General features: G+C 31.8%; 5 protein-coding genes across 8 annotated transcripts in view; 2 read left to right on the top strand and 3 right to left on the bottom strand.

The window, feature by feature from the left end:
* Nucleotides 1-997: 997 nt before the first annotated feature.
* On the top strand, nt 998-3,143 carry LOC108734825 (pancreatic triacylglycerol lipase-like; the record flags this gene model as incomplete). The annotated part of the gene is made up of 3 exons (XM_018466519.1): nt 998-1,532; nt 2,286-2,525; nt 2,899-3,143. Coding segments are annotated over 3 exons (987 nt in total), but the record flags the coding sequence as incomplete, so codon positions are not given.
* A 747-nt stretch (nt 3,144-3,890) lies between these two features.
* Nucleotides 3,891-6,219, bottom strand: LOC108734854 (GDP-L-fucose synthase). 4 transcript variants are annotated; one of them, XM_018466566.2, is made up of 6 exons: nt 6,049-6,219; nt 5,601-5,818; nt 5,413-5,527; nt 5,237-5,365; nt 4,838-5,180; nt 3,891-4,168 (listed from the first exon to the last, which is right to left on the bottom strand). In XM_018466566.2, exons 2-6 carry the CDS (start codon nt 5,732-5,734, stop codon nt 3,933-3,935), a joined length of 957 nt encoding a protein of 318 aa, XP_018322068.1. In that variant the 5' UTR covers nt 5,735-5,818; nt 6,049-6,219; the 3' UTR covers nt 3,891-3,932. The 4 variants fall into 4 exon arrangements, with proteins under 4 accessions (XP_018322068.1, XP_018322069.1, XP_018322066.1 ...); XM_018466567.2 differs by lacking the exon at nt 6,049-6,219 and adding an exon at nt 5,957-6,017; XM_018466564.2 differs by having other exon boundaries at nt 3,892-4,168; nt 5,601-5,826.
* Nucleotides 6,220-7,179: 960 nt separating this feature from the next.
* LOC112904703 (wee1-like protein kinase) lies at nt 7,180-8,779 on the bottom strand. Its single transcript, XM_025975455.1, has 5 exons — nt 7,946-8,779; nt 7,705-7,856; nt 7,447-7,642; nt 7,258-7,389; nt 7,180-7,202 (listed from the first exon to the last, which is right to left on the bottom strand). The coding sequence occupies exons 1-5, from the start codon at nt 8,349-8,351 to the stop codon at nt 7,180-7,182; spliced, it is 909 nt and encodes a 302-aa protein (XP_025831240.1). The 5' UTR covers nt 8,352-8,779.
* Nucleotides 8,780-8,795: 16 nt separating this feature from the next.
* Nucleotides 8,796-9,799, top strand: LOC112904705 (prenylated Rab acceptor protein 1-like). The gene is made up of 3 exons (XM_025975457.1): nt 8,796-9,106; nt 9,172-9,375; nt 9,437-9,799. The coding sequence occupies exons 1-3, from the start codon at nt 9,024-9,026 to the stop codon at nt 9,735-9,737; spliced, it is 588 nt and encodes a 195-aa protein (XP_025831242.1). The 5' UTR covers nt 8,796-9,023; the 3' UTR covers nt 9,738-9,799.
* Nucleotides 9,800-10,899: 1,100 nt separating this feature from the next.
* The window catches only part of LOC108734843 (mediator of RNA polymerase II transcription subunit 26-like), a 12,448-nt gene continuing 9,263 nt past the window's right edge, over nt 10,900-14,084 (bottom strand). Inside the window, exon 3 of the mRNA XM_018466547.2 lies at nt 10,900-13,255. Within this exon, the coding sequence (XP_018322049.1) occupies nt 11,714-13,255 (1,542 nt within the window). The 3' untranslated portion in view covers nt 10,900-11,713. The remainder of the gene's footprint in view (nt 13,256-14,084) is intronic.

The raw sequence follows: 14,084 nt of genomic DNA, 5'->3' as shown, positions 1-14,084 counted from the left end.
CAATCCCAGTACTATGTTGTAAAAAATTGTAATATTTAAACACAGTGGAGATAGGATCACGTTGTAAAGAATAATTCAATGTTGTATAGGTAATGTTTTAGAAATTTATTGTACAAAATTGTAGTTTCGCGTTAAATATTGTCGAATTATTTCCACCAGGGTAACGGCATCGACTGTGTTATTGTTATCATACCCCTAACTAAACATACGCAAAAGTAAACGTTACCATAATGCTTATCGCTTGTAGGAAACGACGAAGATACCTCCTACATTACTGTATACTTAGATTTAAAGACAGAATTTTTGATGCGCGTTGCTATGTAACGAAATCATGCAACGGATGTCCCCCCTCTACGCGGCCACGTAGTCGAGTTCGTAGTGGCGACCGCTCTTCAATGCAACGTTCGTTACAGGCAACTCCGGCATGTATAGTGTAATAAAATTAAGTAGTTTTCACTTGGACTGGCAATAATTTCTACGAACAATTAAGAAGTCCCTAGTAGGAAACTATGGTATGTAGGCAGAGAATAGATCGAGCTTGGTCGTAGAACAATGTAGAAAATTGTAGGCGTTTGAGACATAAATAATTGTAGTTTATCATAATATTGCGTAATTTAAAGATTTATAGTGAAGTACAACTTTGAACAATTATAAAAAATATTGATACGATACTGCCCCAATCCAAGTACTATGTTGTAAAAAATTGTAATATTTAGATTTAATGACATAATTTTTGATGCGAGTTGCTATGTAACGAAATCATGCAACGGACGTTCCCGCTCTACTCGGCCACGTAGTCGAGTTCGTAGTGGCGACCGCTTGAGCCGCGAGCGCTCTTAAATGCAACGTTCGTTACAGGCAAATTTAAATTCATAGTGTACAAATACTACCATTAAACCAATTCCTTAACCCCTATCCCGGTATGTCTGTGTGTTTGAAGAAGTAGCGTGTTGTATAATTACACGTTGTATTGTTAATTTTGTAATATGATGTTTTTTATTGCAAAATATTCTCGTTAATTACAGGTGCTTTTTTAACCGTTTTCGTTTTGGGAGTTTCGGTAATTGGCGCTGATCTTGGCCTGGGTGCAATACAAGATCTTATTTGGTCCACGTGTACCTTTGTGAGCTCTGTCGATCCATCTCGAATAGAGTACCACGTTTTCAATTACAAAAATTCAACTAGTCCAACGCTTTACTACGGAAATGACACCAACATCAATGTGGACTTAACACAAGAAACGAAATTTATTATTCATGGTTGGACCGAGTATGGTACAAAGCCATGGTTAATGAACATGGCCAAAGCTTATTATGAGACCGATCACAAATACAATGTGATTCTGGTCGATTGGTCAGCATACGGAAACTCCACTTATTTCAGATCAATTTGTTATGTATCCCATGTTGGTAGGGCTATAGCAAACTACATAGTCAACGTAGGATTCGATTTGAATAAAGTTCATATAATAGCCCATTCCCTTGGTGGACAAGTAGCGGGATACGTGGGGCAATCAATATATTTTGCTCAAGGTAATTATTATAGTACAATTTCACATAAAACCCACATTGCACATCTTGGGCACAGAAAAATACCTACCAATTGATTTTACTTAACATAAAAAAGAAATTATGTCCAAAATCTATCCTGAGCCGCCCATATAGTGGTCGAACATACTAATTATAATTCTCTTTCCCCTCCTCTTATAATAAATAACGTAAAATAAATAATGACAGTGGGTGCAACATTAAATTTAATGGTAAACTTTTAAAAGCCTTGTCCCTTTCATAGTTAATGTTTCAGTAGCTTCAGCAAATAAAGTATATTTTTGGAGCTTTTTGGCAGTAACACTAGAAAATTCTAGATCATCATCATAAGGTCGTCAGTCCTAAGACTGGTGGACACATATCTCCACTTTTTCCTATCCTGAGCTAAACTTTGCATTTCCCTAAAACTAGAACAACCCACACCCTTAACTATTTGCTTACTCTAATCTAGGTCTACCTCTACCTAGAGGTAGACCCTACCCCTCCTAACTCCTGTTTCTGCCTCTAATGTGTCTCTGACTAGACCTTCATGCCTGAGAAAAAGTGTCCTATCAACCTATCTCGCCTATTTCTTATTGACATCCATAGAATCCTCTCTTCTCCTATTCTTTCTAATACCTCTTCAAAAAAATTAATATCGAATAAAACCTTGTTCTGTAACATTTTCGAGACACTCTTTTAAATGTGAACATTAAAATAAAATGAGAAGTCACAAAAAACAATGGCATAACTTTTAAGGTACAAAAGTTAGGCGCATCACTGGTCTAGATGCAGCAGGACCTTTATTTTGTTACCCAAAGTTGTTGAATGATGACCTCAGATTAAGTCCTGACGATGCAAATTTTGTGGACGCAATACATACTAATGATGGCGAAAATGGATGTTCAAACGATTACGGTAATGTTGACTTTCGACCTAATTGTGGTTCTTTTCAAACCGGGTGCAACAATTATACCGCCGAAGGAGCTAGAAGCCCTGGTAAATATTTACCATATATGTATGTATACACCTAATTCTGTTATAAAACGTTTTGAAAATTACCGTTACCATTTTATTTAAGTTAATAAATTTACATGTGTACAAATTTTATTCACATAAAACACCAAAAGTAGTTTTTACTTATAATGCAGATTTTATTTTTTAGCAAAACAAAACAAAAATTACTTTGGAAGTGAAAGAAATATTATAAAAATGTTCTTTGAATTTTGATTGATTTTATTAAAGGACTTAAGTAAAAAGGGAATGAAAATATTTGAAATCATATTAAATCAAAATTGTGTAAAAACAGAATTGGGTTATTGGATATACTGAAATTGTAATGACGATTTTACATGAAAATATTTTTCTTTAGGGTTTTGCAGCCATTATCGCAGTTACAAATACTACACACAAAGTATATACAATGATTGTTTTTCGGCAGTGCAATGCTCAACGTGCAGCGATAGTTGCGAAGAACAACATACCAAAGATAATTCTGATATTGTTATGGGAGAAAATTCTTCGACGAACATTTCTGGAGATTATTTTGTATTTACAGAAGCTGGACAACCATATTGTAAATAAGTTTGTTTTGTAGTAAAGTCTTATCTTACATAATATATCTATTTATTATCCCTTCAGCTATACCTACTTGTAGGTTAAATAGATACTGTATGAATAAATGTCGAAAAAAGTCATACAGTATATATCCTAATGATTCGATTAAAACACACAAATGTGTGCTTATAACATAATGTAAAAATCTTACCTTTACAGGTATGTACTGCAAATTGATTTTCTAAAGCTTCTTTAATAGCCCCCCTCCCCATATTAACTACATGGCCACTATTAAGTTCACATAACAAATAAACAATAACAGACATTATTTTTAACAGTACCAGCATATTGTATTACAAAATGTTGTGAAATTGTAGAGCAACGCAAAGTACGTCCAAAACTTTAACAAGCACAACACAAAATGGCGTTGCAACAATGATTGCAGTACTCACATGCACGTACATACACATACACACATGTGCAAGAAATACCATAAAACGAAGAAAGTAAATTATGTATGCGTTTAAATAAGTTACTTTATTGCTAAAAAATAAAAGCACATCGAGTTATAGTTGAATTTGTTCTTTTCTATAAATAATATCACTATTTCACGATTTCAATCTTACGGCGCTGGCGGGAAATTCAAAAACACTACTTAAAAACAGCATAACACAATAAAATTAAAATGACTAAAAACGCTGTATTTTAAGAAACAGAAAAAGTATGCAACAAATTGTAATAGGAGGGAATATTATTGAATAAAAGATTTTATTCAACAAATCTCAAATTTATTAAATTCAGATAAGTAAGAACAAACGTAATTATCAAAATTATTTTTACTGAAAATAATTAATTTCTCGCAATATCGTGATATTTTTTATACCAGTCAACAGTTTCCTTTAATGCCTGTTGAAAAGGTGTAAATTGAAAATCTGGTAAATATTTTCTCAATTTCGCGTTACTGGCAGTCTTTTTAAACTGTCCATCGGCTTTTGTAGTATCAAAAACGACTTTCCCTTTAAAATCAAATGCTTTTACTAATTCCTCAGTCAAATCTTTTATCGAAACTTCAGCAGCTTCATCAACTGTTAAAAAACAAACAATTAAAAGCTAGTTTCCTATTATACCCCTTGTATGTATTTACATTAGACATTCGATAGTGTGACCATTGCATAACGGAAACCCCGTATAACGTAAACAGCGTATTAAATATAAAAGGCTACCATGTAACAACTACATTAAACCTTCACATAGAGACGTATGTCCTTTGGCCTAAAAAATTGATATTTCACCGTAGTTGTTGCGCCAATTCTGTAAATCCCCGAAATATTTGGTACATCCCCAGTCGTATTCGCTAGAGATACGTTGTTTTATTCATGTAATCACTTCAAATGGGTACCTACATAATTCATTGTTGCCTCATCTGCTTTCTGCATACATTCTTATAATTTTTATACTAAGAACAAAAACCTAAAACTAACAAGACTGCCTAACTGTTTATGTGAAATCCCTTGTATTTTAAGGATGAAATAATGGATGGTGTTACACATCTTCTGATTTCTTTCTTCAGTAAAAAATATTTCAGTACTGTTTTCATGTATTTACGTATTAAATATAACATTCTTATGTGAACAGTTTTCAGATCACACTATCGAGTGTTTACTGTATTTATTTTCTATTTTTAATTAATTCGTTTATGTTCAAGAAAAATAGTTAAGTTAACTATTTGAAAACCCTAATTTACTTTAACTTACCAGAAAGAATAATAGAATCCACCTCTTTATATTCCCTTAAAACCCAAACAAACAATTTAGCCAAATCAAGTGAATAAATAAATTGGCGCAGGGGTTTCCCTGTTCCCATTACAACAAAAGTATCACCTCCTTGTTGAATTATGTCATACAGTTTCCGAATAAGACCAGGGATAACGTGGCTAGATTCAAGATTAAAGTTATCATGAGGACCAAATACATTACATGGAACCACAGCCGTAAAAGTGCAACCATGTTGCTCATGGTATGCATGATTGTAAACGTCTATTAATCTCTTTGCATAACTATAACCAAAGTTTGAAGGATGTGGGGGGCCATTATGAATCTTAAAAACTCACACATAGAATGTTGCATTAATTATTGTGAAGCCTTTTTACTTACCATTGTTTCGTCTATTGGATATGTTGTTTTGTCAGGAAAAATACATGTTGATAAACAAGAAACGACTTTTTTTACTCCTGTTTCATAACTTACTTGCAATACATTATCGTTCATATGTAAATTTCGTCTCTAAAATGAGTAAATTACCTCAAGTAAAATGGAATTTTCAAAATTACCAAAAAGTCTAAATTATGGGACATGTTATGGAATAATCCTCCAACCATTGCAGCCAAATGGATAACATGAGTGGGCTGGTGCTTAGCAAACAATCTTTTTGTATCTTCTAAATTACTAAAATTAATATATCAGTAGTACCGGATTATTTTAGGTAGACATAGTTTTAATAAAAATTGAAAATAATTACCACAAGTCGGCATCTTTACTGCTTATAAATATCCATTTTTCATCTTTGGGGTTTTCACTTTCAATAACAGTTTTTATGGCATTTCCAACAAGCCCTGTACCACCTGTTACAAGTATAACTTTTTCGTGAGCCATATTGCTTTGTATTTTAGTAAAATAGTTACTTAAATGGAACGTTAAAGCAAATGTAGCAAAACTATCCTTGATTCAATGTTATCTCTGAAATACTGCAGATAAAAAGCACAATAAATCCTTATCACAATTAAAGCAGCTGTATGCTCAACGCTAAATAGGTACTATTGCATTTACTAGGTAAAAAGTTTAAAACTAATGAGTCTGATAAATTGTTTCACGTACATTGTAAATATTATGACTTTCCGCAGAACTGTTTATATATCAGCTACCAGTACATCTATTTGTTAATAAAAGACTGAAAGTTCAGCACTTACATAAAAGTTATATCAGATGAGTTACGGATTATCATGATTTTACTGTCAGTGTATGATTAATTTCACAGATTACTTAATAGTTCACTCTTATTAATAATAGTAAAAAAATAATATACACTATTTGGCTCCATAACAAATCACAACGATCGTATATTTTTAGGTTAAGTTAACGTCAATGTTCATAGATACGAAATATTATAGTAATTAAACAAAATGCCACTTTGCTTCTGCAACCCAATTTTCATTCTGTTCCCTGACAGTACCGCTAGCGTACTCTTGTAATGAGAGTGCTAAGCTTTCGGCAATTTCTCTATGGTACCAAGCATCATATATCTCTAATCTATAGTCAATGTTATAAACTTCTATGGTAAATGTAAACCAATCACATTTAAAATGACTGTTGCTATAACAGCGCGAAAATATTTGAACTTTAAAAACTGATACCGAGATCTAAACTCTTTAAAAATCGCTTTACAAAAATACAACGGAAAGAATATTTTTAGTCGTTTTTATTATAAATAAAGTTCATAACATTCAAAAATTCAGTATTACAATGTTAAAAGCTTAATAATCAAAATATTTACTATGATACAAGCAGAAAGAACTATCTAGATAACAGAGGCACTAATAACTGGAATGTATTCACCAAATGCTTGCCTCCTTTTTCTTACGTCACTGTCCCCGCATTTAACATTTTTTTTTAATGTAACAAAAAAAAAATGAAAAACGAGAAATGTTAGTCTACTATAACGCTAAATCGTAACAAATGTTATCACAAAAAATAACAATGAAATCCGTTTGGTAATTAAATACAGCGATATAAGTGCAGGTCTAATATTGAGGCATACATAAATTACATTCGGTATTGCTACATTACCACATCCATTCGTTTAATAAAGGTACAATAATAATATTAATAATAAAAGATAATAAAAAAAACGGTTTAGTAATAATTATTTTATATTATAAGTATGTGTAAAAAAAAACGCACCATGACATTAAACAAATAACTAATTCATTTAAAATGTGTGACATAAAATAATATGATTTAGGAACATTACAGTGGATCTAAATATGAGAGAAAAAAAAACATATTAAGTTGGTTGTCGTATGTGTGGCTCATGAAACACTTTACACTTTCTCGTTTTTAATACCTACAGAACCATAAACACTACTATATTAACTTGTTTTTTATTAATAAAAATGAACATTGCTTTAAAGCCCACAATTCAAACATCAATAGCAAAACTACTTCATGAATAATTATTTTGNCATTTTGAATTATCATGTGATTATCTTCAGCCCAAGCTGAATAGTAACGAACTACGTGTTGATGTTTTCCTACAACAAGTAACGTTTAGATTAAGAAAATCAAAAAATCTAATCCATTAAATTTACCTAACACTGCATGAGCATACACTTCATTTAAAGCATTTTTTTCTAAGGCACTCCCAGCAACAGGACAAGTTGACTTCTTAATAGCATAAACACAGCCGTCCAAACGATTAATGCATTTATAAACTGAACCAAATTGTCCACTGCCTATAAGTTCTAATTCTATGAATTCTTTGTAATATCTAGAAATATTGTTTTCCTAAAACAAAAACACAGTTTAAAATATACTTTGTTGCTAAATATTTAAAGAATAGGTTGTACCTGCAATGCAACACGCTTAGTGGGTTGCTCAATTTCAATGTCACTTGCATCTGAATCATTTAATTCTAATTTTGGTACTGTAAGGTGGACCCCCTCAGGTGAACTTATAAGAGAACGAATAGATCTTGAACGTTTCTTTGTCATCATCAAACCTATCAATACGATTTAGAATTTTTTTTAAATAACATACATGGCATTCATTTAGCAGTTTATTAGAAGAAACATAATTACTTACACTTACCATCTGGTGTAAAAGGATTAACATTTGCAGCTGGTTTTTCTAATTTATTAGGATAAGCACTTGCAACTCCTCGAGGCCTTTCACAATGAGAAAATAAACGGTTACGAGGTGCTGGTGTTCCACATACTGAAGACTTCTCCAAAATGGTTTTCGGCGTTAATGGGTTATCAAACAGTCTAAGAGCTCGGACTCTTTTATAAGGAGGACTAAATGACAAGTGTGCTGCTGAATTTTCATCTTCATTTGTAAACTGTAAACGTCTTGGTCCAAGATGAATAGGGCTAACGGGGGCAATGTTTTCGCGAGACATTTCAAAAGATAATTCACAGCCAGAAGAGGAGTCCAAATCGTGTTCTTCATTGTCGGCCTCATCAAATTCAGAACATAAATTTCGAAAACGAGCCATCACATTTATAACTATATATTTAATCCACACTTATTAAATATTCTATTTATTTTCAATCACAAACAAACTGTTTCACACAATAAAACAAATTTTTCTTTCACTATCGCTGTTTTGGTTTCACTTTCCACTCAACGGTTAATGGCGAATGACGCGAATAATGCATTTTGCAGTGTCCTCGACCAATGAAAACACTGAATTAGAAGTTTCAAATAAATTCAAACTCACTGTGGTTACTTTGATTGGTAGATTCTTGCAGCCTTGCCTGAACAATATATTTTCAATCGCTGGTTGGTTACTTGATTGCACTCTACCACTCTACAGTTTGACGAAGCAATGTTGCCAGAGGCTACGTTTTTATAAAAAAAAAAATAAACAAAACAATTTCTTATTTACTACTATTTTTTCCCATTATCATTGTAAATATGAAAAATAACTAAGTGCTTAGTTTAGATAATTATTAATTTTGCGTGCATAGTATATCTTCGAAATTAATTAACAACAAACCTCTTGAAAAAACATATGTGTATGTAAATATAATAAACATAACCTCGTTTTCGTACTTGTCAGACACGTCAGTTATAACAGAGAGTTATAATGATTTAAAATTATTACTTCCGTGTGCGGAATTACTGAAAATATTGTTTGAATAAATAAATACATATCATTACTAAAATGGCAGATGTTCAGGTGGATGTTTCTGGTGAAATGGATGCTACCATACCTGCGGAAGTGCTGAGAAAAAATCAGTTCTTAGGGTCTGTCTTAGTCGTTTATTACATAGACATTTTTACCAGTATAATATTCACCTTAAATTTTTCAGATTTTTGCCAAGACAAATACCTGACCCTAAAGAATGGATAAGTAGACAGAAACAGAATGTAAGACCGTGGTCAATATTTTTAAGTACTTCCAATTTTAAGAGTTTCCCTTCAGTCCCCAGACTAAGTAAGAGAATTCTGCGAAATATCGAATATTTTCAGAGCAATTACGTTTTTGTTTTCCTGGGACTGATTGTATATTGCTTGTATGTGACCTCTATTTTTGTTATATTGATGAATATTTTGAATGTTTCCTTTAATTTGCAGAATAACGTCACCGTTTCTACTTGTTGCTGTCATTGTAAATCTTTATACTGGTTATAAACTATCCCAGAGACATACAGAAAAAAAATTGGTAATTTGTGGCAAAGAATTAACATTAGGCCACCAATATGGACTACTAGTTTTGGTATTTTTGCCAATTTTCTATTTAGTGGGGGCAGGTGCTGCAATGTTCTGGGTCTTAGGAGCTTCTTTTTCGCTTATAATGTTACATGCTGCATTTTATAACATTGAGGCATTGGTAACAGAAGATGAAGGGGAATTTCCACTCTTACAGGAGGTCTAATTATGTTTTTGTATATAATAAACAGCATTGGGGATAATTATTATTAAATTAATTATGTACATATTTATAGATTTGTAATAAACCTATTTTATAAGTGTCAAGATCTTTATGCCAATCTTCTATTTTATAATCCACTAATAAAGACTTATATTTTAAATGACTTTTGAAATACTCCATATATTTACATAGAAGTTTCAAAAAAAATTTCTACCTCATGTTAGTTAATAAAAATAAATGATTTTTGTCTGATAGGCAATTAATAGCTTCGAGTTTTAAAATAAATAGTCGTTTTTACAAGTCTTTGACGATAAATTGTTCCAGAAAATTGCTCTTCTTTATCCAAAAGTATGAACAAAACATTTGTTTTTGCCTGTTATATATTTAATTAGCAACAATAGGGATAGCATTTTTGTCATCAATATAAAATGATTAGCAAAAAGTTTTTAAAAATGTAAGCAAAGGTCATTCATGTGATACTAATTCAATTTTAACATTCCACTTTTAAACTTCGACTTTCTTACTATTTTGAAAGAATATTTTTAAAACTTCAATGGCCCTACCTGGAAACTTATTAGATTCACTGTAAGTCTGATTACATTACTTTTTATTTTATTTTTTGGTATGAAACTATAAAAAACACAGAAGTACTTATGGAAAATATTTTATTTTCTTATAAGAAGGCAATAATATCATCATAAACATTACAAAACAAATTAAATTCGTATTTCAAAGTAATGTTCAAATGTGAAGTGAAAGTTTTATTTAAATGGTCAGTCTAAAGAAACCCCAAAACGGTTTTAAGGCAATCCGTAATGTTTTTATTTATTTTTTCTTAATGATGCAACATCAATGCTGCATTTGTATGCAATTTAAGATACGTTCCCAAATTCAATGACAAATTTAACAATTAGATCAAATAATAAATTAACAAATTCAACAAGGCATAATAATATGTTTCTTTCAGAAAATAGTAACTATGCAAAATAAATTCAATAAAATATGTACACATTAAAAGGACCGACATATCATTTTATCAAACGATATACATAAATAACACCCTGTACTATAAACAAAAGAAAAAAATAAGAGAAATTAAGCTACTAACTCTAGTGACTTCACTATAGAGTAATATTATATCTTTAAGTAGTCTTGTTTTTTTTTCCATTCTTTAACTGCTAGAGGACCAAAACTTTTTTATTCTTTGTAAAAGTTCTTATAATGCACTTTATATTATATGTATAGCTTTAAGGTACAGTGGGAGATGGTAAAGTATAGACGATTATATACAAATAAATCACAATTAATTTTGGTAGATATCGACACCAATTAATAAATAGTAGAAACGTTGCTTACATCTTTATAAAAGGATTATGCCTTTGAGTGTTGCGTACTAAAATAGAACAAATAAATTAATAGTTACAATACAAAATTTAATTGGATTTATTTTAACGAATACGTAAAAAAAATGAAAATAAACCGACAATTGGTACATATAAATTAATTTTAATAATACAATAGTCCTAATATATCATTTGTATGGTTTTAATGTTTTTGTTTTCATAACTTTTGAAAAAATAAACGGATTCTTTTTTCTCAATTCCCAGATAAAAATTTTGACGTTCTATTTGAAACGAAATTATTGCACAACGTACTAAGGCATCTGAAATGGGCACATTGAATGATAATCGACAGAGAAGGACATACAGGGTGCTTTGGTGGATTGTTCCATGTTAAGATAACGAAGATTAAATTGTTTGGAGCCCGGCCCATCCAAGAATTTTCAAAAACTACCTCGCAAAACTTAGAACTCTTATCAACAATATAATAAAAAAAATACGAGTCTAGAGAGTTCTGTAATTGGTCAAAATTTCGTACTTCTTTCGTGTTAAAAATTCTTTATGGAATGGCTCAGTATCCAAGCACAATATTAACATGGAACAACCTACACATCGTACGAGACTAGCCATTTTTTAGTTTTAATCTATGATTACATAAGGCAAAATTTTTAAAATTTCGCCATTATACGAGCGAGTTTCGACTACTTCGTGCCATTCTTTAAACGTTTCACAACAATTCGGTCTCTCGTCATCACCGCTCTTTTCTAATGTTTCTACTTCACATGTATCACTCTTCTCATCTTCTTTCGAAATACTGTATTTTTTATAGTTTTCGCTCGCGGGTTCCCTAAAGTCTTCGGAATTAAACACTTTTGGTATACTCTCCTTATTTACACTAGGCACTACGTTCACATAAAGTTCATTTTCGAGCATTTCTGATTCTGTTTTTGAACCGCCTATGCTATAATTGCCATTCACATTCGGCATGTTCGTCGTATGTAAGAGCGTCACCTTGTCCTCTAAACATGCTTCTCCTAAGTGATATTTTTCTTCTAGGTACGTTCTTGCTGGACAATTTGAATTCTCCACGAATTCATACGTGTGCTGTAGGTTCACGTCGGCATCATCTTCCTCCACAGAAAAGTCCGTTTTATTTTCCACCAGCTGGCAATAACATAGATGTTCCTCAAACTCCTCCAAGACTGATTTGTCGATAGGTGGCAGCTGTGCCAAAGCCTCTTCCTCAGATAAAGACTTAGGCACATCTTCTACTACAGGAACTTCTGCATATTCCGATTTTGAGTTTTTTTCCTCGTCATCTACGACAATTATTTCATCGTCAGATGCGGAGGAGTTAGGAGAATGGGGAAGCGGCTTTTCTGATGATGTGCTTTTTACATTGCTAAATGATCCAGACTCTATCACGCGTTCAGAAGAACTGTTCTTTTGTCCGTAGCTGAGTTTCTTTTGCGAATTTTTGTAACGGTTCGAGGTTGCGTTAAGTTTCTGATCAATGATCGATACCCTTTCAGTGAGCTTGGCTGCACGTTCGTTGAGATCCTCGATTGGTTTACAGGCAGGAAGAACAGCATTTCCACTCTTGATCTGTAGGTCCGCTAAAAGTTCCTTCGTGGTTTTTACTTTTGCGTTACCTCTAGAAACATTGAGTTTATTCGAAAAAGACGTTTCAGCTTCGTCGAGGAGGTTCTTGTGGTTTTTGGAACCTTTTTTACGGCCTCGTTTCTTTGGCTGCTGCTGTTCAAGGAGAGGGTCTTGTTTCGCGTCCGGAAGACTCGAATTCGAATCTGAATTCGCGTTGATCGCGTCACGTTTTGAAAATATCTTATTAGTAGTTGACGTAGACGAGTTACTAGAGTTTATCACATCTTTGAAGCTCGAATTGGAATTGTCTGAGAAATCCAACTCGCTCACTTGACCATTTACCTTTGGCCGTTTGATGATGGCGTTTTCGATGGCTTCTTTGGCCACTCGTTTCTTATTTTGTAAGTCTTCTGAAGCGCTAAGTTCTCCTGGAGACGATAAATTTGATTTTATTTGGCCATTCGAGCCCGGTATCACCATGCTGCGCCATTTCTTTACTAGTTCCTTGGCCCTCTTGGCTAGAGACTCGTTTGAAGTGTTACGACGAAGCTCGTTAACATGCTTGCCTACTCGGGTGGTCTATATTTCATAAACAAAAAAAAAAAACATGAGATAAAGTAAGCATATCTACAGTTACTTCTATCAAATGGGCCTCCACTATTTCTTAATCAATTTATAAAAGGCAATGTATTAAAAATTTCTGTAATTTCAACTTGAACCATAACATTCAAATTTATTTAATATTTTTCTCTTTCTTTAAAACTAACGATAATTCTCGTTTTATAGGGATCATTACACAACGAATTTAAATATCATTACAAGAAGCATGTCTTTAAAATTAGTTGAAATGAAAATGTACTCTAATAAGACCAAAATGAAAATAGTATAAGAAAAACTGCAAATGACAAAATTACTTGAAGATGTATCAAAAGAAAAATGCCTTCAATGTGAACTTAATTAAATAGAAAAATTGTGGTTTAAGCTCAATATATATAGAAAGTACAACACTTATAAGTTAAATAAAATCTTTTTAATAAAACAAAGGTATCATACATATACCTTGTAATACATAAAATTGTATTACATAATGTTTAATGTATTTTCAAACATAGAAAAGAAATCAATATTACACATAATTTTTTTTTTGCTTTTAATTCACAAGATTAACAAATTAATTAATAAAATAATGGCAATTATTAAAAATATTTTATTTTTTTCTTCAGATTGTAAATACATTTTTTTTTTAAATATTAGTTTATGTTTGAATATACAAAATGAAATTGGATCAGCCTTATACACTAATCATTGTTGCTGATTAACAGAAATTTAAATATAATAAACAATAAGTCATGTAGTATCTAGTAGAGTAAAAAGTGTTGTGAATTAGAAATAAAAAAAAGTACCGCTA

The sequence above is a fragment of the Agrilus planipennis genome, unplaced genomic scaffold (genome assembly GCF_000699045.2).
Source record: "Agrilus planipennis isolate EAB-ADULT unplaced genomic scaffold, Apla_2.0 scaffold74, whole genome shotgun sequence".
Taxonomy (NCBI): Eukaryota; Metazoa; Arthropoda; class Insecta; order Coleoptera; family Buprestidae; genus Agrilus; species Agrilus planipennis.
The sequence above is the reverse complement of the archived record's forward strand: the minus strand, read 5'-3'. Positions and strand labels throughout refer to the sequence as shown.

What these genes read in the sequence shown, in the direction of transcription:
- LOC112904705 (XM_025975457.1), top strand. Translation starts at nt 9,024, where the DNA reads ATGGCAGATGTTCAGGTGGATGTTTCTGGTGAAATGGATGCTACCATA. An exon ending in AGAAAAAATCAGTTCTTAGG is followed by an intron (nt 9,107 to 9,171) that starts GTCTGTCTTAGT and finishes TAAATTTTTCAG; the next exon opens with ATTTTTGCCAAGACAAATAC. An exon ending in GGACTGATTGTATATTGCTT is followed by an intron (nt 9,376 to 9,436) that starts GTATGTGACCTC and finishes TTTAATTTGCAG; the next exon opens with AATAACGTCACCGTTTCTAC.
- LOC108734854 (XM_018466566.2), bottom strand. Translation starts at nt 5,734, where the DNA reads ATGGCTCACGAAAAAGTTATACTTGTAACAGGTGGTACAGGGCTTGTT. An exon ending in AGTAAAGATGCCGACTTGTG is followed by an intron (nt 5,528 to 5,600) that starts GTAATTATTTTC and finishes TATTAATTTTAG; the next exon opens with TAATTTAGAAGATACAAAAA. An exon ending in CCCATAATTTAGACTTTTTG is followed by an intron (nt 5,366 to 5,412) that starts GTAATTTTGAAA and finishes TACTCATTTTAG; the next exon opens with AGACGAAATTTACATATGAA.